The sequence below is a fragment of the Malaclemys terrapin genome, chromosome 19 (genome assembly GCF_027887155.1).
Source record: "Malaclemys terrapin pileata isolate rMalTer1 chromosome 19, rMalTer1.hap1, whole genome shotgun sequence".
In the NCBI taxonomy this organism is placed as follows: domain Eukaryota; kingdom Metazoa; phylum Chordata; order Testudines; family Emydidae; genus Malaclemys; species Malaclemys terrapin.
In genome coordinates, this window is record NC_071523.1 from 23,017,509 (window position 1) to 23,045,107 (window position 27,599).

General features: G+C 42.5%; 1 protein-coding gene across 2 annotated transcripts; it reads left to right on the plus strand.

Annotated features, from left to right (window-relative positions):
- The first annotated feature begins 241 nt into the window (after positions 1-241).
- On the plus strand, positions 242-25,746 carry PARK7 (Parkinsonism associated deglycase). Of its 2 annotated transcripts, none has more exons than XM_054008877.1 (7): positions 242-332; positions 16,253-16,427; positions 18,240-18,341; positions 19,040-19,099; positions 20,758-20,827; positions 23,269-23,355; positions 25,229-25,746. In XM_054008877.1, exons 2-7 carry the CDS (start codon positions 16,338-16,340, stop codon positions 25,387-25,389), a joined length of 570 nt encoding a protein of 189 aa, XP_053864852.1. In that variant the 5' UTR covers positions 242-332; positions 16,253-16,337; the 3' UTR covers positions 25,390-25,746. The 2 variants fall into 2 exon arrangements, with proteins under 2 accessions (XP_053864852.1, XP_053864851.1); XM_054008876.1 differs by lacking the exon at positions 242-332 and adding an exon at positions 12,816-13,024.
- Positions 25,747-27,599: the final 1,853 nt, after the last annotated feature.

The window sequence follows — 27,599 nt, forward strand, 5'->3', positions numbered from 1 at the left end:
CGCGCCAGGCCGCGCTCCGGGTCTAGGGAGGGTCTCGGGGGCCCGTCTGCGCCCCTCCGCTGTCCGCCCGCAGATCTCAAAGCGCTCCGGCCCCGCTCGCCTTCCTGGCACTCCGGCACACGCCGCAGTCTGGCCTCCCCAGGGGGTTTTCAGATGAACCAGCCTCAGCCCCAGTGGGTTTTTTGTAAAATTCCCTAGAGTGGCCCATCTACACAGAGGAAGGGCCCAATGGCAGGAGGCTCCGACACCATGTCCTCGGGCTTCAGCTTACCACACCTCAACTTCAGAGCACCTAGGCGTCTCAGTCGTAGAGCAAGTCCCCATTGTGCTAGGTACTGTGCCTTTTTTATTTTGTTTTGTAATCTTTGCCTTGACAAACTGGCCCTCCCATACACTGGGCCCCTAGGAAGCTTCCCTAAACGTAATTGAGATCCTGGGTTAACTAAAAGCTGCAACTTTGCCCCACTCTGAAGTACTTGCCCAGATGCATTTACATATATCAGCCAATATTTTTACAAATCTCTTCCTAAAGATAGGGTCCTAAATACATATTCAATAATTCATTGATGTAAAAATTCATTAATGCAGCTTTAAGGGTGCCTGGTGGTATCCTGTGCCTTCTACAACATCAAGTTCAGCAAAACTCAAAACTTCTGAAAACAAGGAAATGCAGAGTTAAGGTATGTGCCCATAACCTTATCTCTGCCTCCCTGGAGCTGGCAATAGCTCCTGGAAATCATCTGTGTACATGACCGCTGCATTTGCTATAGTAGGGATAGTTGTATTGACTAGTGGAAGGATTAGTTGTGAATGTTATATGAAGTGATCTGGGAGGGTGTGTGTTTGAGCCCCTTTCCTGATCCATGTCTGTGTGATCAATGGAAAGAAGTGTATGTGTACCCTTAGGGCGTTCTGAAGACCTGCTCTCTAGGCCACATACCAAGGACGCTGGTTCCTCCAAGGGCTCCCGAGCCCGCCTAGGGGAAAGTCCCCGGACCCCAGGCAGAGAGTGCCACTCGCTCCACAGCGTGCAGTGACCCGCCTCACCTGAGAGATTCAGTATGCCTTACTTCAGCTGTGTTGTGTAGGTTAGCAGCAAGGCACAGGGGTCTCTGTGCTGGGGAACTGTCAGCAGTTGAATGAGAGATAAGTGAGGTCTGTGATTTTAATGAAGGGTAAGTGAATATAGTGTTAGATGGCATTGTAGGTAAGGGTGAAAGTGTTGATCTTTCGATGGAGTAGGTTAAGTGTTTGAGGGTAGGGCAGGTATAGATAGCTCCTGTACAATGTATGTGTATGTGAGTATGTGTATGTGTATTATCGATTTAGTGTAGCATCGCTCAGAGATGGCAGAGTTAAAGTTGCATGGGTGTTAAACTTTGTATTTTCTGGTTTTCAAAACTTTAAGATAGAGTTCTGCTGAACTCGATGATCTGGAAGGGCATGAGAGACCACCAGGCAACCTTAACTCAGCATTAGTTACATTTTTTGTCAATGAATTTCTAGTTTGTTTTTTTTTAACAGAAAGAGAAACGTTGGTAGGAGTTAGTGGTCATTTAGGCAGTTGTAATTATGTAGGTGTGCAGTTCAGTCACTACTGTGGCCAAGTAACAGTAGTAATAATAATAATTAATACCTAGCTCTTTCATAGCTCTTTTCATCAATACGTCTCAAAGCATTTTACCAAGGAGGGAAACCTCATTATCACCATTGTACAGATAGAAAAACTGAGGCAGAGAGAGATGAAAGGGCTTTACATAGCCATCTGCAGCATAGGAAGCTCATAGAGATGTGAAGTTGCTCATTCATCTCAATGTGATGAGAACGCTCCAGGTAGATAAATGCAGCCCGAAACAATAGCTCTGAAAAATGTGAGCTGTTCCACTTATCTCAGTGGTGTTCTCATATCTACTCCCCCATGCCAGTGCTTGAGAACCTGTGAATGCATCAAGTGTGCCCATTCTCAACTACTCACCCCAGTCTCAGCAATGTGTTCGTGGCGCATGCTCCCAGCATGCCTGTTCTTACCTGGAGGCAGAGCGTCCCCGGATACCAGCTCACATAAGGGGACAGGGAGAGGAGCTCAGAGCCCTTTAGAGCAAAAAGGGCCCCCAGCTCCTGATTATCACATGGGGGACCAGAGCAAGGGGCTCTGATCCCGAGCGGGACGGAGCCCCCCAGATACTTGCTATTGCATGGTGAGGGGCAGGAAGAGGAGCTCAGACAGCTCCAGAGAGGCAGGGAACTCCCCAGATCCTAATCACCTGAGAGGATAGGGAGAGAAGCTCAAACACTCCAGAGGGGCAAGGTTCCCCAAGATCCCAGCATATATACAGGAGGGGAGAATATGAGGCTGACAGGCACCATTTGCCCCAAACCCTTCTGCTCTTCCTGCCACTCACCTCCATGTCACTCCCCCCAGTGTCCCACCTCTGCACTTCCTCTGACAAGAGCCCCCAATCCCAAATTTGGATCACTATGTTGGGGAAGAGCCAAAATGGCTTTTGTAAAGGGATAATGTGGACAAGGATGATCCATTGGATGCAGTGTACTTGGACTTTTGGGAAGGCCTTTGACAAGGTCCCTCTCCAAAGGCTCTTAAGCAGATTATGCAGTCATGGGATAAGAGAGAAGGTCCTTTCATGGACCAGTAACTGGTTAAAAGATAGGAAACAAAGGGTAGGAATTAACAGTCAGTTTTCAGAATGGAGAGAGGTAAATAACGGGGTCTCCAAAGATTTGTACTGGGACCAGTGCTGTTCAACATATTCAAAAATAATATCGAAAAAGGGTAAGCAGTGAGGTGACAAAGTTAGCAGACAATACAAAATTACTCAAAATAGTTAAGAGACAAGGTGGGTAAGGTAATATATTTTATTGGACCAACTTCTGTTGGTGAGAGAGACGAGCTTTTGAGCTACCCAGAGCTGAACCTCAGGTTTGGGAAAGGTACTTAGAGTGTAACAGCTAAATACGAGGTCGAACAGATCATTCAGTCTAAAGATGACCGTGAAGAGTTATAAAGGGATCTCACAAAAGTGGATGACTGGCCAAGAATGGGCCAATGAAATTCATCGTTGATAAAAGCAAAGTAATGCACACTGGAAAACATAATCGCAACTATACATACAAAATGATGGGGTCTAAATTAGCTGTTACTGCTCAATAAATAATCTGTTAGTCTTTAAGGTGCCACCAGACTCCTCGTTGTTTTTGCTCAATAAAGAGATCTTGAAGTCATTATGGATAGTTCTCTGAAAACATCCGCTCAATGTGCAGCGGCAGTCAAAAAAGCTAACAATGTTAGGAACCATTAGGAAAGGAACAGATAATAAGATAGAAAATATCATAATGTCACTATATCAATCCATGGTGTGCCCATGACTTAAATACTGCATGCAGTTCTGGTCAGGGATGGCCTTACAGGTGGGTGCCGTGGTCAGGGGGGCACCGTCTGAGTGCGGTAAGCTGTCGGGCCTGGGCTGCCAGAGCCAGGGGTGAGTGCAGGCGAGCCAAGGGCTGGAGCCCTTGGCCAGCTGGGCCGGGGGTGGGTAATGCCTCTTGGAGCTGCCGGCCTGGCGGGGATGTACAGCCAGCAGGGCTTGCCCTTTCTTGCGGGCACAGGTACTGGCAGCACACCTGCTGTCCTGCTCGGTGTTTGGGGATGTATGACCAGGGGAGTCCCCAGGCTCAGAAACTCCTCATTGTGCAGCCTGGCTGGCTCCGAGGCCAGGAGCTGGTCCTCACACCCTGCACCCCACACTGCTGTTCGCAAACTCAAAGAAAGGGTGCCAAAATACAAATTTGCCCAGGGCACCATTTTTTCCTAAGGCCAGACCTGGTTTTGGTCACCCCATCTCAAAAAAGATGTCCTAGAATTAGAAAAATTACAGAGAAGGGCAACTGAAATTATTCGGGGTATGGAACAACTTCCATATGAGGAGAGATTAATAAGACGGGGAATTTTTATTTTAGAAAAGAGATGATGGGGGGAGGAATATGATAGAGGTCTATAAAATCATGAATGGTGTGGAGAAAGTGAATAAGGAAGTGTTATTTACCCCTTCACATAACATGCAAACCAGGGGTCATCCAATTAAATGAATAGGCAGCAGTTTTAAAACAAAAATATTTCTTCACACAACACATAGTCAACCTGTGGAATTCCTCACCAAAGGATGTTGTGAAGGCCAAGACTATAACAGGGTTTAAAAGTGAATTAGATAAGTTCATGGCGGATAGGTCCATCAATGGCTATTAGCTAAAATGATCAGGAACGAAACCCCAAGCTCTGGGTGTCCCTAAACCTCTGATTGCTAGAAATTGTGACTGGACAACAGAGTTTGGCTCTCTCGATAAAGTGCCCTGTTCTGTTCACTCCCTCTGAAGCATGTAGCACTGGCCACTTTTGGAAGACAGGATACTGGGCTAGATGGACCATTGGGCTGACCCAGTATGACCATTCTTATGTTTGTATACTAACCCTACCCCATACCCCACAGGAGTCACAGCAACTTTTAAGGATATCTGAGGGAAATGTGGATTTTAGAGCACTTAGAAATCACCTGTTAACAAGAAAGGAGTTCTTAAGCACATCCTTAAATCTTATAGTTATAGTTAAGGATAAGTGCTTTTCTGAATCCAGGTTTATGTGGTTTGTCCAAAATTAAATAGCCAATTGTAGCTGTAGAAAGCCAAGAATAGAATCCATCTCTTGAGTATCAGCTCAGTATCTTAACCAGAAGAATACCCCTCCTCAAAATATTTGCAGGAAATAGGAAGAAGTGATAAATGATCATAGATTACATAGCACTTTAATGATGTTGAAGTGTTTCATGGAAGGTGGCTTTATACCATCTCTTGATTTTGTGATAAAGTCAAACAGGGTTTTTCTAATTTTCACAGTGGATTTCTGTTGCTTCATATTCTCTGTACTTTACATGCTCTTAAATATCAATATAAATATAACGGGGGACTTTTTATTATTATTCATTTCCAGGCACTACCTGGTGTGACCCAAAAAGAATTAGCCATTCTTTCTTAATTAAATTATCCAAGTGTATGATACTTTTGATGGTGAAATGTCAATCCTTCCTTTGTCCAGTGAAGCATACTATTGTGCTAAGGATGTAAATATTTTCTATAATTTGAACCTGTTTGTAAATGCCCTTCTTATTATGTCATTTACAATGACAAATCAGGCACAAAAGTATAACATTAGTAAACTTTATGTTGAGATTTTTCAAAGACTCAGATTCAGAGTAACAGCCGTGTTAGTCTGTATCCGCAAAAAGAAGAACAGGAGTACTTGTGGCACCTTAGAGACTAACAAATTTATTAGAGCATAAGCTTTCGTGGACTACAGCCCACTTCTTCGGATGCATATAGAATGGAACATATAATGAGGAGATATATATACACACATACAGAGAGCATAAACAGGTGGGAGTTGTCTTACTAACTCTGAGAGGCCAATTAATTAAGAGAAAAAAGAAAAAAAAAAAAAAACTTTTGAAGTGATAATCAAGCTAGCCGATTATTTTTTTTTTTTCTCTTAATTAATTGGCCTCTCAGAGTTAGTAAGACAACTCCCACCTGTTTATGCTCTCTGTATGTGTGTATATATATCTCCTCATTATATGTTCCATTCTATATGCATCCGAAGAAGTGGGCTGTAGTCCACGAAAGCTTATGCTCTAATAAATTTGTTAGTCTCTAAGGTGCCACAAGTACTCCTGTTCTTCTTTTTTCAAAGACTCAGGGCATTTGGACAATCAGTTTCCCAGTAATTGGGCATCCAAATTCATTGGGTGGCTTTGAAAATACACATTTTTAGTAACCAGATGCATGTATAACCTGCCTATCGGTATTATATATAGGGTACTGCCAAAATAAAGTAGCTTCCAGGCAAGAACAAGGTACGATACAATACACATCGCTTATAGTTAATACAGGGCAGTGTTTTGCTATGAGTGTTTAGCAGATTGTGCAGACTGGGAAATCCCATGAACTGCATCACAGAAATTCAGCTGTGGGAGTGTTAATCACTGTATAGGTTGTTAACAGCCCCCATAACATTAAAATTATCACCATGAATTCTAATCTGTCCTCAAATGAAAAAAAGTGAATACGTCAGAACTATGATACATTTAACTACTACTGATCTCAATTTCTGAATGACATTTTGTGGGCTGCAATGTGACCCTTCACGCAGAAGTGAAGCAGCTGATTTCCCATCACTAGATTTAGCACATTTTTCTATGCAAGGCAACAGTATGGCAGACTTAAGTGCACTGTGACAGCAAAAGAAAATCTAATAAGATTAATTTTATTAATTATATTTACATATTAACTAAAGATAGTTATTACAGAACCATCACTGTTCATCATGTTTAGATTTACAGATTTTGTATAGCTTAATATGAATACTAATCATAATTTACACTTACTAGTGCGCTTTGTCAGAATTTATTCTGAGCAATAATACTTTCCAATTACATAGTGCTCTTTAGGTTCAATTCTGCCCTTATTTTCAATGGTGTTGGTCCAATAAAAGATCTCTCACCTATCTTGCTTCAATCAATGTGGTGTAAGTCTGTGCAGAACTTGGTCCTATATCTTGAAAGTCCTAAGCGTTAGCCAACTGAAAGGAAAACTTGAAAGTGCTGTATAAATATTAACTAACTTAAAAAATTTCAAGTAATTGATTTTCTAGGAAGCTTTTTAGCAAGTTCACTCTTCTTTTAAGGAACTGAGAAAGGGGATGCTCCTTAGAATTTCGGAGCTAAAGTAAAAACATTATTTAGCAAGTCTTCTCTCTCATAAAACAAGCACCTGATTACACACAGAAAAATTTGGATCCATCATGTTGTTTGTTTTCAGCTCTTATTCTGAGCTCAATTAATGGTTTTCAGACTATTGATCAATTGGAAGATGAAAGGGATGGTACAGGGTAATAAGGGAATGCTTACAGAAATACTTTAACTGAAGAGAGGAGAAAGTCTGCTTCAGAACAGAAGAAACATTAGCATCAGGTTCCCGGAGGGGGCTGGATAATGCTATATTGATACCTTCTCTGGAAGGAAGGATTGGCACTGCCCCTATATTAATTCCCCTGGGGGGAGATTAGTTCTGTCTCCTATTAATCCCCTGCTGGAGTGTGTGTGGAGGGATGGGTTAATATCGACCCTATTAACGCCAACTCCAGGGTGGTGCATACCGATCCCCTATGGATTGGGGGGGTGCTAACCGAAAATGATGCCAACTTGGGGGCAGTACATACAGATCCCCTATGGATTGGGGGGGTCGTGCTGATACTGATGCCAACTGGTGGGCACTGTGGACTGATCCCCTATGGATCCTGGAGGGGTTGGTGCTCATTGATGCCAACTTGGGGGCAGGGCATACCGATCCTTTGTGGATTGGGGGCAGGGGTAGTGCTGACCCGTAATGATGCCAACTCGGGGGCGGTGTGTACTGGTCCCCTATGGATTGGGGGGGCGGGGCGGGGGGCTAGTACACTATTGATGCCAACGCGGAGGCCGTTCGGCCCGGTCCTCTATGGGTCCGGGGGGGGGTTAGGGCCGCGGGCTCACCGCCCAGCGGGAGGGGTTGCGCCCCGGCTCTCCGCTGGTGAGCGAGCGCCTCTCCATGCCCCGCCCCTCGGGGAAGAGGAGGCCGCCGTCAGCCCCGCGCGAGGCGGCCCGCCCGTTGCAGCCCCCATTGGCTCTCGGGCCGTGGGCGGGGCCGAGCAGCGCCCGCCCTGACTCAGCGCTGACCATCAGCAGGGGGCGGGCCTGCTGCTGCGGAGGTGGCGTGACTCCCGCCGCGCGTGACGTCACCGCCGCCCCCCCCCCGTGCCTCAGCCGCGGGGCGGCCTGGGGGAGAGGCTCGCGGAGCCACTTGTCAGCGCCCCCTCCCCTCCTAAAGGTCACGCCCTTCCCGCCCAGCAGCCCGCCGTTATCGCCCGCATCCGTAAAGGTCACGAGCCAGCAGCACCGCGTCACGCGTCCGCCTGAGGCATAGCTCGCAAAGCCCCTCAATCTGCCCCCCCCCCGCGCCGGGTGAGGGTGAGGCCCAGGCCGGGGGCGCGCCCCCCCCCCCGCCCGCATCTGTCGTAGGTCCCTCCCTGGCAGCACTGCCCGTGCCCGGGGTAGCGCCCCTCGCTGGTGCGGCTCTCTTGGCTGGAGGCATCGGGGCCTGTGGAAGGTGACACTACACCCAGCGCCTGGAGCAATAACTCAGGATTTGACCCTGAGGCGTGCCCACTATCGCCACTAGGCCCTGGCTGGCAATCCAAATAGTGCTGGTTAGAGCCACGCATCCTGGGCACGGGTACCACCCGCCTTTACCAGGGTAATGGCCTACCAGCGCCGGTAACATTTCTCCCCCTTATGCCAGGTTATGTTAAATTCTCATTTCTTTTCATGTTGGCATGGATGCTGGTATGCATTTAATACAAGGTTTTCACCATTTCCATGGAACACTTTTGATACGGGTTTGAGGAGCTTAGTGTTTTAGGAGTTTTATGTAATGTCTTATCAGTCTCTTTGAAGGCCTTCCACAACTTTTGGAGACTGTTTCATTACCGTGCAAATAGAAATAGCCCCTTTTCAGGAAGCCTATTAGAAATACATCAGTCACAAAGCATAACTATGAAATATGAAATATTAAAATCTATAAAAAGAACAGGAGTACTTGTGGCACCTTAGAGCCTGTTCTTCTTTTTGCGGATACAGACTAACACGGCTGCTACTCTGAAACCTGTCATTAAAATCTATATTTATACACCAGATACAATTCATAGAATCATAGACTATCAGGGTTGGAAGGGACCTCAGGAGGTCATCTTGTCCAACCCCCTGCTCAAAGCAGGACCAACCCCAACTAAATCATCCCAGCCAGGGTTTTGTCAAGCCTGACCTTAAAAACCTCTAAGGAAGGAGATTCCACCACCTCCCTAGGTAACCCATGCCAGTGCTTCACCACCATCCTAGTGAAAAAGTTTTTCCTAATATCCAACCTAAACCTCCCCCACTGCAACTTGAGACCATTACGCCTTCTTCTGTCATCTGCTACCACTGAGAACAGTCTAGCTCAGTGGTTCCCAAACTTTAACAACTTGTGAACCCCTTTCACTAAAATGTCAATTCTCACGAACCCCCTCCTAAAAATGAATATTTCCAGGGATTTTCTCCTTTACCTGAGTATAAATTATAAAAGCAGTGATCTTGGAAATATAAAATTTGTTTTTATGACATGCTTATTACACATTATTTATTATTATTACACCTCTACCCCGATATAACACAACCTGATATAACACAAATTCGGATAGAACGTGGTAAAGCAGTGCTCTGTGGGGGGCAGGGCTGCACACTCTGGCGGATCAAAGCAAGTTCGATACAATGCGGTTTCACCTATAACATGGTAAGATTTTTTGGCTCCCGAAGACAGCGTTATATCGAGGTAGAGGTGTATTAATCATTACAGTATTTTTATTACATTATGAAAACAGTAACACTCTTCCAAGATCTCACTTTTGTAGCTTGTATCACTTTGAATAAGCCTGTTACAATACAAGACTCCTATGTTTCATCAAGGAGTATCAGATGTGAAACAGCATGAAGGTATTTAAGAAGCCAACTCAAAGAGTTCCTCCTACATAAGCATTCAGGTCTTGAGCAGTCCAGGCAAACAATGCACATTACAACAAAGCTTCAACTTGTTCTTCATCATAATTTTAAAAACAATACTAGCTGCCTATTTAATTTTAAAAAGAGCAAAAAATATCCACCTACCTTTCCATTTCTTATAAGGAGTCTTGACATTTAAATCTCCTCAGTGTGATAGATATGCTTGCTTTGATCTGCTTAGCTCTTGGAAGTCCAGGGGCTTCGGGCTGCCAGGGATCCCTAAGGACAGTTTTGTCCGCCATTGGGGAATTTTTTCCTGAGAACCTCCTGTAACATTTCATGAGCCCCTAGGGGTTCACGAACCCCAGTTTGGGAACCACTGGTCTAGATCCATCCTCTTTGGGTCCCCCTTTCAGGTAGCTGAAAGCAGCTATCAAATCCCCCCTCATTCTTCTCTTCTGCAGACTAAACAATCCCAGTTCCCTCAGCCTCTCCTCATAAGTCATGTGCTCCAGCCCCCTAAGCATTTTTGTTGCCCTCCGCTGGACTCTTTCCAAATTTTCCTTCTTCCACACTACATCTTTCTTGTAGTGTGGGGCCCAAAACTGGACACAGTACTCCAGATGAGGCCTCACCAATGTCCGATAGAGGGGAATGATCACGTCCCTCGATCTGCTGGCAATGCCCCTATTTATACAGCCCAAAATGCCTTTAGCCTTCTTGGCAACAAGGGCACACTGTTGACTCATATCCAGCTTCTCGTCCACTGTAACCCCTAGGTCCTTTTCTGCAGAACTGCTGCCTAGCCATTCGGTCCCTAGTCTGTAGCAGTGCATGGGATTCTTCCATCCTAAGTGCAGGACTCTGCACTTGTCCTTGTTGAATCTCATCAGGTTTCTTTTGGCCCAATCCTCTAATTTGTCTAGGTCCCTCTGTATCCTGTCCCTACCCTCCAGCGTATCTACCACTCCTCCCAGTTTAGTATCATCTGCAAACTTGCTGAGGGTGCAGTCCACGCCATCCTCCAGATCATTAATGAAGATATTGAACAAAACCAGCCCCAGGACCGACCCTTGGGGCACTCCGCTTGATACCAGCTGCCAATTAGACATGGAGCCATTGATCACTACCCGTTGAGCCTTGCGATCTAGCCAGCTTTCTATCCACTTTATAGTCCATTCATACAGCCCATACTTCTTTAACTTGCTGGCAAGAATACTGTGGGAGACAGTATCAAAAGCTTTGCTAAAGTCAAGGAATAACACGTTCGCTTCTTTCCCCTCATCCACAGAGCCAGTTATCTCGTTATAGAAGGCAATTATTTTAGTCAGGCATGACTTGTCCTTGGTGAATCCATGCTGACTGTTCCTGATCACTTTCCTCTCCTCTAAGTGCTTCAGAATTGATTCCTTGAGGACCTGCTCCATGATTTTTCCAGGAACTGAGGTGAGGCTGACTGGCCTGTAGTTCCCCAGATCTTCCTCCTTCCCTTTTTTAAAGATGGGCACTACATTAGCCTTTTTCCAGTCATCCGGGACCTCCCCCAATCGCCATGAGTTTTCAAAGATAATGGCCAATGGCTCTGCAATCACATCCGCCAACTCCTTTAGCACCCTCGGACGCAGCACATCCGGCCCCATGGACATGTGCTCATCCAGCTTTTCGAAATAGTCCTGAACCACTTCTTTCTCCACAGAGGGCTGGTCACCTTCTCCCCATACTGTGCTGCCCAGTGCAGCAGTCTGGGAACTGACCTTGTTCGTGAAGACAGAGGCAAAAAAATCATTGAGTACATTAGCTTTTCCCACATCCTCATTCAGTAAGGGCCCCACACTTTCCTTGACTTTCTTCTTGTTGCTAACATACCTGAAGAAACCCTTCTTGTTACTCATAACGTCCCTTGCTAGCTGCAACTCCAAGTGTGATTTGGCCTTCCTGATTTCACTCCTGCATGCCTGAGCAATATTTTTATACTCCTCCCTGGTCATTTGTCCAGTCTTCCACTTCTTGTAAGCTTCTTTTTTGTGTTTAAGATCAGCAAGGATTTCACTGTTAAGCCAAGCTGGTCGCCTGCCATATTTACTATTCTTTCTATACATCAGGATGGTTTGTTCCTGCAACCTCAATAAGGATTCTTTAAAATACATCTCTCCTGGACTCCTTTCCCCGTCATGTTATTCTCCCAGGGGATTCCACCCATCAGTTCCCTGAGGGAGTTCATATTAGGAAAGGTAGGCATTGTCAGATACAGTTCTACTTATTTAGATAGACTTATCCTTGGTTGTTCTTTGTGCATCCTCCTCTGTGTTTAGTATCAGAGGGGTAGCCGTGTTAGTCTGGATCTGTGAAAAGCAACAGAGGGTCCTGTGGCACCTTTAGGACTAACAGATGTATTGGAGCATAAGCTTTCGTGGGTGAATGCCCACTTCGTCAGACGTCACCCACGAAAGCTTATGCTCCAATACCTCTGTGTTTACTGTCTCATTGGGTTTCTCATTTTTAATTCTAACTGGGAAAGGAGTTCTTGTGTGTGATTGGCTTGATGGCTGGGGCGTTTGTCTTTTTGCACATTCTCTGATAAAGATTAGCTGTATGTTGACAAGTTAAAAAGAGAAAATACTACTATATGTTGTTTCCCATTTCCCCTAATTTCTGTCTACATATACATGAAATATAATAATAATAGTTGTAGTTAATATTTAGCCTGGTAAGTGCTTTATTCTTCGCATTTATTTTATTGTGCTGTGCTGAGATGTCTGTTCATAGGTACCTTTACATTGTATTAAATAAAATAAATGTTATCGTCATTAGGGAAAGAGTATTTCCAAACCCTGACATAATTATGACTGATATAAGCATCAGTAAAATGCCTCCTCACTTCTGAGCAAAGGAGTGAAACATTTTCATTCCTCGTGCCAAATTTGTCTTAATTTGTCCTTTCTCCTCTTCCCAGCGTTTCTTCTCTAGGTGTAATCTTCTACTTTTCTTCGGGCACTCGTTTTGATTCTTTTACATGGAAATATTGGTGATTTGGAAGCCTGTAGTACTTAGTCAGGTTTCCTTATGACAGTACGTACCTTCCTTTCTGCTGTGTTTTGGCAAGAAATGGGTTAACAAGAAGAGCCTGGGCTTTAGGGGGTGGTGTAGGGCTGTTCCGTTTAGCCTGGAGGGAGGACGGAGAACTTCCAGCAGAAATTACCGATATTGAACTATTTTAAAGCAAAATGCTGAATGACCAACGCATCTGCCAGAGCACGGCGAGGACGGGGAAGGTCTGAACGCACAGGCACTAGCACCAGGCGGCCTGCCAGCCCCGTGACAGCGGCGTGCTTCCTGCGGCAAGAAAGGCCGCTCCGGAGGGCAGCAGCCCCGGCCCGCCCGCCCCACAGGTAAGGGGCTGCGGGGGCGGCGGGCTCCCAGGCTGGGCCGGAGGGTCTCTTGGGCTCCTTCCCCGCCACTAGCCCGTTCTGGCCGCCCGCACTGTCCGAGCCGCTGCCGGCCCCGCGGCCAGGCCCGTGGGACGCCAGGATGTGAGCCCGGATCCCGGCTGCGCTGCCAGGGGGTCTGGGGCCTGAACCAGCGGGGATGGGGCTGGGCTCCTTGCCTGCGACCTTGCAGGTTCAGGGCCTGACCCTCTGTCGTTTCAGCCGCATGCCTGTGGCGTCCAATCTCGTTAATATCTCTTCTTTCTGGCACTGTGGTCTTGATCACTCTGCAGTATATTTTGTGCTATTCCTCTTCCTATGTTTTGTTTATAAATTCTGAAAAATAATCTTGTGCATTCAAATGCCCCATCCCCTAAGTTTAAAAATAGCTGTTGGGACATAGATATTCTGTCTAGCTTGGCTGAGTTCACAAGCCACTAAAATGTATTTATTTTCTGGCTCACGTATAGTATTTTTCCCATCTGCATTTGAGTTCGTGCCTTAAAAGGACACCATCTTGTCCCCAGCTTTCTAGGGGCTATCTTTCCTATTTGCATCTGTCAGCAGTCATTGATCCCAGAAATGTGCATTTACCCATAGAGGGAGGATGATCTTAATTTACTGGCTGCCACTGGAGTAGTAGGATGTGCCTGCACAAAATTGGCACCATAAGACTACAGAGGGAGCTGGATAATAGGAGATTTATTTGCCATGCATAGTCATCTGCTAAATCAAGGACTTGTTCTGAGTAACTTGGCTCTGCAATCTCCTTGAATAATGATTATTTTTATTCTGGTAGCACCCACAATGTGCTAGGCACTGTACACAAATGCCCACAGAGGAGGACATAGAGCTTACTCCAAAGAATTTACAGTCTCTGAAGATAAATGTATAAAGGGCAGAGAGGAGGAATACAAACAAAATGTGTACAGCTTCTATATTTAAGTCATGTGTATGTATACATGAATCATGCTTGACAACTCTTCAACCTATTAGTTAGCCAATTTCTTGTGAAAATGAGTTTTGCAGATTCTTATGGATCTTTTGAAGAAAAGTATCAACTCTTTTATTTTAGTACTCCCTTAGTCACACCGTGCCTGGAAGTTCTTGCTATGACTACATGAGTCAATTTACTTGCTCAGTGGATTTGGTATTTAATTGGCAGAAAATAAAACTCCTAACAAATTAGGAGTTACTATACTAGATTAGACCAGAGGTCCATTTACTGTAGTTTAGTATCGTGTCTCTTGACAGTGGCTGGATACCACATACTGTACTTCAGAGGAAGGTGCAGTGGACAATTATTCCCTAAATCTGCCTATAGGGGAAGCTTTTTCTTAATCCCATCAACTGGTGGCTGGTTTATGCCCTGAAACAGGAAGGTTTTATATCCCTCCTATTCTGTCTATTGTAACTGACCATTCTTATGCATATAAACTAATCTAAAAAATATTCTACTAAACTGTTGGCCTCAGTGGTATCTTGTGATAGTGAATTCCGTAGCAGAAGTATGCAATGTGTATTTTAAAAAGTATTTTTATAGGCTCCTATGTAAAGAGGTAATGGTAGTTAAGTCCATAGCAGAGTAGAGGAAGAGACAGTTCTTTGGCCACGTCTTTTGTGAATGTGTACAGAAAATGGCTTGTTGCTCACTAATTGCTGCTACTCCTGAAGAAATAGCAAAGCAGAGAACAATAAAATTAAGATTAACAAATCCTATTCCCCCAGCCTCCAAATTTGTCTAGGTGACTGTGTGTAACATTTTTTTTTCTTATAAAGAATGCCCAGACTGTATGTGCATTTTTGGGTGGAAACCCCCTTACTGGAAAAAAATCCCTGTTAAACAGAGTGGGTGAGTTGTGAAATGCCTCCATTCCCAGTGGTCATCAATGTTACCATCTTACAAGTGACTTTTGGGTCATCAGAAAGTTGTGTTTAACAAAAGATTTGTCACAAAAACATGAATTTAATATGTACTTTATGTGCCACTTAATATTCTTCATTTAGATTCTCTTGAAAATCTGGCTGCTCATTTAGTCTTAAATTTCTATTTTGGAGCCTAACTTTTTAAAAGAATCTTCCTTTGTTCTGTTCAGTCACTTCAGGGCAGTTTCCCCACCCTCCTCCCCACAGAGATTGGGAAATGCCAGAAATCATATTAATCAGACATGTGAAGACATAGGTAGAATCGTTACAAATCACAGGAAACTCCTCCTGCAGAAATTAAATACCAAATATGGGTTTAAAATCTAGTTAAACCCTTCTAATGAGAGTTGTAAACAAGACCTCAGGTGGGAGTCATAATCTCTCTCCCCATCTCTGTGGGTGTGCACTCTGAAAGCAAATCTGATGTTCACCTTAAACATTAACACTGGCAAATATATATTATGTAACATTCTTGATTAGACCAGGCTTCTCTTCCTATCTCTGGACTGATGCACTGTATCCTGTTGGACAAGTTGTTTAACCTTTCTGTGCCTTAGTTTCTCTGTGTAAAATAGTGGTGGCATAATTCACAGAATTGTGACTGTTTTGAGATCCTTTCGATTAAACATGGTATAGAAGTGCAAAACAGTATTATTCTGTGGTGCATTTTGCTATTGGGCAACATTTGAATAAGGCACAAGAATTGCCTCTTTAAGAAGAGGCTTTTATTGTAAATAATCTGTTTGAAACAAAATGATCTAGGTCCTTCATAAATTTCTTATGATGCAGTATGGTAGAAATAATGGCTTCTTACAAAACTCAATCACCACCTCATGATGAAGTCTAGGGCAGTGGTTCTCAACCAGGGATCCGGGACCCCCTAGGGGTCCTCGAGCAGGTTTCAGGGGGGCCTCCAAGCAGCGCCAGCATTAGACTCGCTGAGGCCCAGGGGAGAAAGCCAAAGCCCCACTGCATGGGGCTGAAGCCCAGGTCCCTGATCCCCGCCACCCAGAGTGGGAGCTGAAGCCTGAACAATGTAGCTTTGTGGGGGCCCCTGTGGCATGGGGCCCAGGCAATTGCCCTGCTTGTTACCCCCTAACACTGGCCCTGGCTTTTACATGCAGAAAACCAGTTATTGTGGCGAAGGTGTGCCGTGGAGTTTTTATAGCAGTTATGCGCGGGGTGGGGGGCTCAGAAAGAAAAAGGTTGAGAACCTCTGCTCTAGAGGATTTGCCTTCTAACAGTCTCTTTTTGTTCCTTGAGCAGACTATTTGCTCTGTGGACTCTGGAAGCTTCAGCGTAGCGGTGGGGCCCAGTGAAAATCAGGAGTACACCTTAAAGCTATTAAAACATGGCCTCAAAAAGAGCCTTAGTGATTCTGGCTAAAGGAGCAGAGGAGATGGAAACGGTTATCCCCACTGATGTCATGAGAAGGGCTGGAGTGAGTATGAAAACCACTAGAACTTTTTATGACCATTTGTTGAAACCAAAAGTATTCTCACCTTGAATCAGTGATGGAGAGATTGTTTTATTCAGTGGCCTCCTGGATGAACATGCACCTGGGCCCTTTTATTTGTGGCGTGAAAGACAAATGCTCACTCATCCACAAGTACTCATTGCTGCAGAATATGAATTCATAGATTCAATAGGCCATAAAATGCACCTTTTAGAAAAAGCATCCAATCTTGATTTAGAAATTGTCAGTGATGGAGATTCAACCATTGGAACAATTTACCAAGGGTTGTGGTGAATTACTCTCATTGGAAGTAAGGTGTAAATTTATATCAATCTGAATCTGGCTAGCTCCATTTTCCAGATATTGGATTGTGTTACATCTTTTTCTGATAGATTGAGGAGCCCATTATCAAATATTTTTTCCCAAGTAGGTACTTACAGATTGCAATCAAGTCACACCTTAACCTTCTCTTTGTTAAGATAGATTCAAGTAGCTCAATCTATTTATTGTTATAAGGCATCTTTTCTAATCCTTTAATTGTTCTTGTGGGTCTACTCTGAGCCCTCTCCAATTTATCAACATCCTCGTGAATTGTGGACACTAGAACTGGACACAGTATTCCAGGAATAGTCACAGCAGTGCCAAATACAGATGTAAAATCACCTCTCTGCTCCTACTCAAGATTCCCCCGTTTGTGCAATCAGATTGCATTAACCCTTTTGACCACAGCGTTGCACTGGGTGGGATTATCCACCACTGCCCCAATATCTTTTTCAGAGTCGCTGCTCCCCAGGTTGGAGTCTCCCATTGTGTAAGTATGGCCACATTCTTTGTTCCTAGATGTATTCATTTACATATAGCCATATTAAAATGAATGTGTTCCAAACAATGTAAAGACATTTAAGTTGTGAACCTAGCAGTGACTAGGGCAGGTTTTTAGGTGTTTATCATCCCCTCAAAATATGTGCAACTCCTGTGTTAGTGGGGAGAGTTTTCTTTTTTTCTTGGGAAGACTAGACCCCTTTGTACACATCAAGCTAATGACCTTGATCATCTCACTCAAATCTCTCCTTGAAGCTCTGCTTTCATCTAGCAGTTTTCACTTACTACCCTTAGAGTGCTCCCTATTTATCACCTGTGCACCTGCAAGTATAGGCAATAATCCGATCTTGATCAGGTGCAAGAGTGATAAATAAGATTTAAAAATAAAAACTGCAAAGTGAGAATTTAAATGACCAGAACCCCAAATCTGTGCACATGAAACAGCCAAAATAAAATCCTACCTTTCCCCTTCTTTTTCATTCCATTACTTTGTTCACTCTCTTGTCCTGGTGCTCCCTGGGGCACAGGTCTTTCCTTATTTTATACCTACAGAGTTCTGTGCATATCTATGGAACTGTGACCAAGTAGTAGCTGAGAGTAAGGAGTCTGGAGCTGAATAAACCGATTTAGAGAGAGTCCTGTGCACCAGGCCCAAATTGATAATGGATCATTTAGCAGCCTCCTTAATCTGACACTACTTTAATCTAGAAACCTGTGGAATGCTGGATTATGTGATACATCTGTTAGACTTTCCAGATTCAAATAACTAATCTTACTGCAGGTACTTTTCATTTAATTTTACTTTTGAGGTGGGAAACTTTTGGTTTTAGTCTGATTCTCTACAGCTTCTACTATTGCTTGGTTTAAATAATCTTTTAAACAAAATACACTTCTGCTTACTATTTCAGAATTGTCATCTGCATCCCCTTAAAGCAGTGCATTTTCCTGTTGTAATGGTTTCTGTTTTTCTGTCAGATCAAGGTGACTATTGCAGGTCTAACAGGAAAAGATCCAGTGCAGTGTAGCCGAGATGTCTTCATTTGTCCTGATGCCAGTTTAGAAGATGCCAGAAAAGAGGTTTGTCATACTGACTTAGCATAATGCTTTACAGGACCTTCTTCACAGGTTCACAGTGGACTTGGAAGGTTATTAGTAACACCCAGTTTGACTGATTGCAGCAGCATTGCACGAACCCAGAGACACATAATTTAATTCTCTCCCTTCAAGTGTTGTCCTGCAACACAGTATCTTAGTTTTGCACAATTTTTAACATTCTGTCCAGGTATTTGACTTGGTAAAATGTTTAACTCCGAGCTTTACTGTGCATGTTACCCAGACTCTCTGACAAAATAGCATAATTGGGAACAACAGAAAGTTTCTGTTCAGGAAGGAAGTGCTGCTTAGGGAGCTTTGCAGCATAGCACCTATCAGCACATTGCAGAGCTGTCAATCACACTCTGGAGCACTTCAACTCCCCCATCCACAAAGACTTATTGTGTAGGCAAAGTTTGCTTCAAAACAAGTTTCTCCAGCAGTTCTTGGCCTGGTGTACGGAAAACGAAACAGTGTTTTTCTAGTAGCTCCATTAGGTGAAATATTTTGGTCGCTCATCAGACCTCCTTTTGAGTAAAGAGCCTTTTAGAAGCAGAAAAGTTAGAATTCCTCTGCTTCTCATTTTAGTATGTTTTAACAGTCATAAAGACAAACTCCTGAGTGAACTTGTATGCTCTTCTCCTGTAGAATTCTGCTAAGTAAGCATTTCTTTCTTTGTTTAGGGGCCTTATGATGTGGTGGTCCTGCCAGGTGGTAACCTAGGAGCTCAAAATTTGTCCGAGGTAAAATCATAAAACCTGAAGATAATTCAAAGGCCTGCCCATCTATCTGTAAGTGTTGCTTATATTCTCCGGCTACTGCAGCAAATTCAATCCAACATTTAACAAAAAAAAAAAAAAAAAGGTAAGCTGTACAGCTGCAGTCTTAACCGGAGTTCTCCCGTGTAAAGTGGTGACGTACTTGTCGTGTGGAGATGCGACGTGTTGTTGTAAATGATCATTGAACCGGATATGAAGTATTTTGATGCCATAAGAAATTAGGAATTGCCGTACTGGATCCAATTTAAGGTTCATCTAGTCTGGTATCCTGTCTAGCAGTGGCCAGTAACATCTCCTTTAGTGGAAGATATAAAAACTAGGGCTGTCGATTAATCACAGTTAACTCACGCGATTTAACTCAAAAAAAAATTAATCGCGATTAATCAGTTTTAATTGCACTGTTAAATAACAGAATACCAATTGAAATATGTTGGATGTTTTTCTACATTTCCAAATATATTGATTTCAATTACAACACAGAATACAAAGTGTACAGTGCTCACTTTCTATTATTATTTTTATTACAAATACTGGCATCTGACTCAGATGATGAAAGTGAACATACGTCAATCTGCTCTGCTTTGGATTGTTATCGAGCAGAACTCATCATCAGCATGGACGCATGTCCTCTGGAATGGTGGTTGAAGCATGAAGGGAGATATGAATCTTTAGCGCATCTGGCATATAAATATCTTGCAACACTGACTACAACAGTGCCATGCGAATGCCTGTTCTCACTTTCAGGTGACATTGTAAACTAGAAGCGGGCAGCATTATCTCCTACAAATGTAAATAAACTTGTTTGTCTGAGCAATTGGCTGAACAAGAAGTAGAACTGAGAGCACTTGTAGGCTCTAAAGTTTTACATTGTTTTATTTTTGAATGCAATTATTTTTTGTACATAATTCTACATTTGTACGTTCAGCTTTCATGATAAAGAGATTGCACTACAGTATTTGTATGAGGTAAATTCAAAAATACTATTTTTGTTTTTTTACAGCAAAAATATTTGTAATAAAAAATAAATATAAAGTGAGCCCTGTGTTCTGTGTTGTAATTGAAATCAATATATTTGAAAATGTAGAAAACATCCAAAAATATTTAAATGGTATTCTATTATTATTTAACAGTACAATTAATAGCAATTAATTTTTTTAATCACTTGACGGCCCTAATAAAAAACCCTCATTAAGCAGATGTGGAATAATTTAACCTAGCAAATTGATCTCGTTGTCTCTCATAGGTAACAATTGGCTTAAGCCCGGAAGCATGAAGTTTAATATAACTTCCAAAATGTTACTTATGTTGATAACGCTGGATATTCTTAATATCCAGTCTCATTTTGAATCATGTTGAGTTCTTGGCTTCAGCTACTTCCTGTGGCAAAAGTTCAATCACATGTTGTGGGAAAAAGCATTTCCTTTATTGGTTTTGAATTTTTCACCTTTTGATTGACTGTTCCTTGTCTCATAAACTAAAACAAAAATTCCTGATCTACTTTCCCTACATAATTAACTATTTTCTGTATTTATTACCGACAGTGCAGCATGAGTTGTGGGTGGGTTTTTTTTTGTTTTGGTTTTTTAAATAATTACTTAATGTTATGTTATTTCTTTGTGCAGTCTCCTGCTGTGAAAGACATTTTAGTGGACCAGGAGAACAGAAAAGGCCTAATTGCTGCTATTTGTGCAGGTACAGTAATGAACTATCTTGTATTGTAACCTACTTGGCTGCTTTAAAGGGTTGTCTGGGCAGCTACGTCCTTTAGCAACCTCTTTCAGTACTGTTGTGTCTCAATAGCTCAGTAGCAAGAGTAAATGTAACATGCATAAAGTTCAAATGAAGGGGGGAGAGGAGCTATAATCTAACACGAGGCACTCTGTAAAACAGCGTGAAGCTTAACTACAAGTTGCCAGCACTCCTGATTCCGCCTCTTCTTGTCAAAGTTACTGGTGTGGGGTTAGCTGCTGTGAAATGCAATATATAGGGCCCGACCAAATCCACGGCCATGAAAAACACATCACAGCCATGAAATCTGGTCTTCTATGTATTTTTTAGCCTCTACTATACAGATTTCATGGGGGAAACCAGTGTTTTTCAAACTGGGGGTCCCAACCCAAAAGCGGGTCACGGGGGAGTCACAAGGTTATTGTAGGGGGGTCATTGTATTGTCGACCTTACTTTTGCACTGCCTTCAGAGTTGGGTGGTTGGAGAGCGGCAGCTATTGACCAGCCACCCAGCTCTGAAGGCTGTGCCGTGCCAGCAGAAGCACAGAAGTAAGGGTGGCAATACCATACCATGCCATTACTTCTGCGCTGCTGCTGGCGGTGGCTCTGCCTTCAGAGCTGGGCTCCCAGCCAAGAGTAGCTGCTGTCCAGCTGCCAAGCTCTGAAGAAAGCACTGCCACCAGCAGCAGTGCAGAAGTAAGGATGGCAATACCATGACACCCCTACAATAACCTTGTAACCTCCCCACAACACCTTTTTGGGTGTTGGGACCTTTTTGGGACCTCTACAGTTACAACACCATGAACTTTCAGATTTAAATATCTGAAATTGTGAAATTTATGATTTTTTTAAAAAATCCTATGACCATGAAATTGACCAAAATGGACCATGAATTTGGTAAGGTGCTAGCAGTATATTAGGGTGTTCTATAAAATATGTGCTTACGCTAGGAGTCTCTCTGCTAGGAGCTATGTGCTGGCAGTACACAGTCTATATAAATTTCTTAGACATAAAATAACCCCCTCTGTTGCCCTTTAGTTTTGGAAGAAAAATTGTAAATATAAGATTACAGGTTCACCATTCCTCATCCACATGGCAATGGTAACGATCATTATTCTGGCCTGGCCTGTCTGCCTAGACAGACTGCATGATCAGGTATCTTATTCGTTGCTTTATAAAGAGCTTTGAGGTGTCTGAGATATAAAAAGCCAGCTCTACCAGCTGGACTCTAGCCGAAGTGGTCGGGAGAAGGCTTTGATAAGTGATTTCCTTCTGCCCATTGACTTGTATAAAATGTATTTATTTAGTCTAGTCATATGCATTTTTGGAATGCCTCTTTCACTTTTGTTTCTGATATATCTTTGCTCTTTTGAGTGCTGTGGAAGTATACGTCTGATACGTCTTTGCTCATTTAATTTGCTATCACTAGATTTTTCTGATGGCTTAGCCCAGGGACCTGCAGAGTTCTGAATTTCCTCACACTTGAGGGATAGTAGTTTTCTATTTATCCTCCTGCTTTTGCTACAAACAATCAATATGAACTTTGAACAGTTCTGTAAAGGAAACCTTTCATAATAATGGAAGTTCACTTGAAAAGAGTCACTGATTTAATTATAACTGTTTGCAAAGCAAATTTCTAGCTGAATAACACAAAAGTTGTTTCTTTCCTGGAACTGGCCCATGAATGAGTCAAACTTGAACAACTAACAGAAACTGGTAAATTAGGCAAATATTATTTTCTGGAATTCCCATAATGGTTTTTTCCAGGTCATTTGTTATATAACTTTCTGCCACATTCCTTCCTCAATTTAGTTCAAATGGGAAGTGTTATCTCCTCTAAATGCTGTTATTACAAATAAAAAAGTTACAGCTGCTAGCCCATGATTTGGCTAAGATATTGTATGTTAATACCCTTCCTTGGGCACTTGGCACACAGATGACTGTCAACTGTGAGGTTTTCCCCAGAATATTTGTAATTAATCCTTATTAGCAGGTCTCTGTTCAGTGTCACATTCTGCCTCTTTTCCCCAAGTTAACAGATATCCTATCAGTATGACTGACTTGTTGTAGAAGATGGGAGTCAAATACAGTGATCACTTAATCTGCAAGACAATAGTTTTTATTCAAAGATTTAGAACTAAATAACTTTCTGGTTTTTGATATACGTTCTCTCCCATGGGGGATTGATTTTTGTTTAAAGGAAATGTAGGACACCATGTACCTGTATCTCTCTGTTGGGGCCTTGCATTTACTCTTATAGTTCTCATGTGGGCCTAGACTGTGTATACATCCATGCTAGGCCTCTCCTGGGATTTTGTGAGGCTCGTTCTTTGAATGTTTGTTGACAAGTACTTGTCTCCTATGGAGTTTACACTAGTGACAGGCTCACTTTGTATTACTTGCAGGTCCCACTGCCCTGATGGCACATGGGATCGGGTTTGGGAGGAAAGTTACAACACACCCTTTGGCCAAAGATAAAATGATGAAAGGAGGTAGGTATAATTATTAAAAGGCAAATGGAGGTGTTAAACTTTTAGCATTTGTCTGTCCTGAATACTGTGGAGGAAATGGATCCACAGACCCATGCCCTTCAGTATTAACACCGGCCAGAAAGAAGGGTGGTGGGGGGAGGAGAACCTCAACAAAATACTTCTAGGAGCATTTTCCTCTGCTACTTGAGGCCTGCCAGCTTTCCCCTTTCTGAATTCTTACCTAAAAAAACCCAGCATCCAAACTGAAATGGTACCCTTCTTACCTTCCAGAAACCCTAGCTGTCAAAGGTTGATATTTTTCTCCTATAGTAAAGTGCTGGGATTTGGGGAAAGCATGTCATGCACGTTTCTCATTTCACTTTCTCACCATGAAATGGAAGGAGTGGGAGAGAGTATAGCAGAAAAGGGGAAATATGGAGGTGGGAAGGGTATCTACCACTTCCCTCCCAGAGGGAGCTTGAAAATCTCCTAACAGCAAGTTTATAGAGGCATTCTGTGATTTCTAGAAATACCCTGAGAATTAAGAGGCACACTAAATCTTTCTCAGAGCTGATGGTTTTTGTTATCAGGATATATATTGGTTTGGGGTAAGTATAAACTTATTAGACTTTAAAAAGTGACAAAGAGTCCTGTGGCACCTTATAGACTAACAGACATATTAGAGCATAAGCTTTCGTGGGTGAATACCCTCTTCATCACATGCATCTGACGAAGTGGGTATTCACCCATGAAAGCTTATGCTCCAATACGTCTGTTAGTCTATAAGGTGCCACAGTACTCTTTGTCGCCTTTTACAGATCCAGACTAACATGGCTACCCCTCTGATACTTATTAGACTTTGTCACTCTGGGATAGTCTTTTGTTTTATTTTCCTTATTGACTAATGTTGCAAATCCATACATCACTATAGCGCTGATTAAAATATTACCTGGTGTCCTGTCTAAGTACAATAAGTTATAGTCCTGGTCAATTTGAACCATGTCCCTTCCTCCTCCTACAATGAGGTCCAGGTAAGGTCATAGTCTTCCATCTGGCACTAGCTGTTGGCTTCTCCAACCTGGGATTCGTTTCCAAGGTGAGGCTTAGTGGCATGTTTTCACCTGGAGCCAATAATGGCCACTAATTCCTAAACTCTTAAGAATAATGGCCTATGCTGGAAAGATGACCTGCTTTATGCCAACATTCAATATGGACTTTGAACTGGAGCTAGCACTACTATTGCTAAGGGCCACATACAAGATATACATCCCTTTCACCTCATTGCCTTGCAGTATCAAAGCCATTCCCTTCACAGACAGTATGAAGTGGATACGTGAACCTTTGTGAGGGATTGCAGATTTAAATGGAAATCACTGTAGCAGATTCTATTGTGTAATATGATGAATTTCCAAGACCCTATCTAAACGCATAGTGTAATACATCAGAGCTTTCACAAAAAGCTGATAGGTTTGCAAGCCACAGGCATTAATTAATGAAGCACATACTGTCTTAATTAGCAGTACAAGTGTTGTCCGCTCTTGGGGGAGAAGGAGAAGGGTACTGTGAGGTTTTTATTGTGGGTTTTTCTTAAAGCACTAACCATAAGCATGTGATTGGGAGAGATTCACAGCTTTTATTTAAAAAAAAAAAATCCTAGCCTCATGATAATAAACAAAAGCTTTAAAGATTTGAAAGCCAGAAGTTAGAGAGAACACAAAATGTATTTTTAAAAAATCTCATGATTTTGGTGGACCTGACTCATGATTTTTGAACACTTGGGGCTAACAGTACTGTGTAGTATAGCAGGTCTGGAAGCATTTGCTAAATTGCTACTGGACTTGTGCATGAGCTGCATCAACGTGAACGTTTTCTGTGTTCTGTTTTCCTCTTTAAGAACACTACAAGTACTCTGAAAGCCGTGTGGAAAAGGATGGGAACTTTCTCACCAGCCGTGGTCCTGGCACCAGCTTTGAGTTTGGCCTGGCTATTGTTGAAATACTGATGGGGAAGGAAGTGGCTGATCAAGTGAAGGCTCCTCTTATATTGAAAGATTAGTACAAAAATCTTGATGAAGGGGAGGAGAGGGAGAACACAAACTGAGATGGAAAGTTTCTTGTTTCTCTTCTTAAGAATAACCAAAAAGCTATGTTCTGCATCAAATATATTTGTTTAGCACAACATTGATGTGACTAGCAGTCACGCTTATATTAGGAACTGGAATAATTCACAGGCCAATGGTTTTTGTTCTTAAAGAAGCTGACTTCAATGGATCTGGTAGCTAATGAATCTTCTGCCCTAGAAAGATCTGTGAATGTAAACAATAGTGTTATCCGTTTAATAGTTTTTGTTCATCTGATTCTGAAGCTTGTTTGCTTGCTTAAATAAAAAGGAAAGGAAATCTGTTAAAAAGTGGATTGCTGCTTGTGTTTTGTTTCATTTTTGAAACTATGCCAGAATTTCTATTACCAGTTTGGTTAGCAATGTTGTGATCTTAATTTCCATAGAAATTTAAACCTAGAAATGTGGGCATCCTTGTGACATTACATGTGACATCTTTCTTGTGTCACAGTTCTTGTGACATCCTGATAAATGCCAGATTAAATTGTTTATCTCCATGTTGGGCACTTTTACAATAAAACAAAACTTACTTTTATATTTTTGACAATGTATTGAATAAATAAGGAAGCCTTAGTTAAATCAAGCCCCATGCGAACTATAATTTTTTTTTTTTTATTTGTAAAAGACAGCAGGTGCCTGCCAACAATCAGAAATATCTCACTTTCATGGCATCCCTGAGTTCTTTCAGATAGTGGCTTATTTGGGATGCTGTTTGCATCTGCCCGAGACTTCACTTTCTTTATAAAAACAAAAAAAGTTATTGCAAACTAATTTATCACAATGCTGCATTTATACGGACAGCTGCTAAAATCATATTTATTAATAAAGCAATAAAAATAAGGGGGTTAATGCTCAGACCTTGCACCACTGTTGGCGAGATTCAGTCTTGCTTATGTCAGAAACCTTTGCTGGCTACCATTCTAGTCCCAATTGAATGTCTGCCTTATCTAGCTGGCAACATATAGCCTGGTGACAGCATGTGTGGGGAGGAGTTTTGTAGATTAGGGACTTGATTCTTTCTTTCTTTCATGCCTATAACTCCCTGACTCCAGGGACATTGCTTCTGATACATACTAATATAACTGAATGCATAATAGGGTCCTAGGTCCAACATGCAATGGCAGAGCTGTGTAGAAATGGTTACCCCGAAGAGGGCTGCCTTATAATCTTTTGCTTTTAATGAGAAACAAATTCATTCAAACAACTTCTGTACTGTAGAAGAATATATTTGTTTAATGCTTAAACTATGTACCTGATCAAATTCAGTAAAAAGCTGCAGGCTCTACAAATGCTGAAGTCTCTTGCTGATTCTGAGAGTTTGGTTTTTAGAATCAATGCTTATATGGTAGTTCTAGTGTTCTCTAATACACACTCTTCTTGTCACTCTTCTTGGTGAAAGTAGCACTGGCAAAACCAATTAATTAAGAACCCCCTACACTTGTCATATTTGTAAGGTTGCAGCTAAATGATCCTTTCACGTGTGCTATTCAATCATAGTGACTTGGTTAATGAAATGTTAAAATAAAATTTGTCAGAAATGTTTTGTGCAATGTTTCTGAACAATGTGCACAAAGAGTCCTAGATCAGATTCTCCCATGTCTTTACCCCCCAACGTAGTTATAGAGCGCAGTCCTATACTCCCTTGGTCTCAACATGCTTGTTCGTTTGCTTACCACCAGACAATTATTCCTAGTTATACCTTCATTGTATTCCCCTAAATAATTTTGCTCCCTCATGGTGGCTTACACCTGTCAGATTCTTGTAGATAGTTATGTCTCATTTAATGTTTATCTTTCTTTCCGTTTGTCAGTAAGGGGCATGCACTGGAATCAAATTAACAACAATTGTGCAAGGCCACACTTGCTGTTCTTAGGCGTTAGCTTTGGGTCTGTGTTCAGAGTCTCTGGTGATTTACAGCTTTCCGTGCTGAAGGTCCTAAACCCTAACTCTGGCTAACATCCAATCCAGTTTTTTTAAAATGGCAAATACGGGGAAATATCTTTGTGGGATCCAAACATTAATAATAATCTAAGTATAGACAGTAGACAAGTCAAACTGACATTTTAAAATGGGATTTTTCTGCAAGGAGGGGAAGCACGTCCAGCATGCTGTGCTTCCTGTGACAAGCTCTGTTGAGTGTCTACACT

Bases quoted from the DNA above. Each gene is read 5' to 3' on its own strand.
- PARK7 (XM_054008877.1), top strand. From the start codon at position 16,338: ATGGCCTCAAAAAGAGCCTTAGTGATTCTGGCTAAAGGAGCAGAGGAG. The intron at 18,342-19,039 runs GTTTGTCATACT...TTCTTTGTTTAG, and splicing joins TAGAAGATGCCAGAAAAGAG to GGGCCTTATGATGTGGTGGT. The intron at 20,828-23,268 runs GTACAGTAATGA...TATTACTTGCAG, and splicing joins AATTGCTGCTATTTGTGCAG to GTCCCACTGCCCTGATGGCA.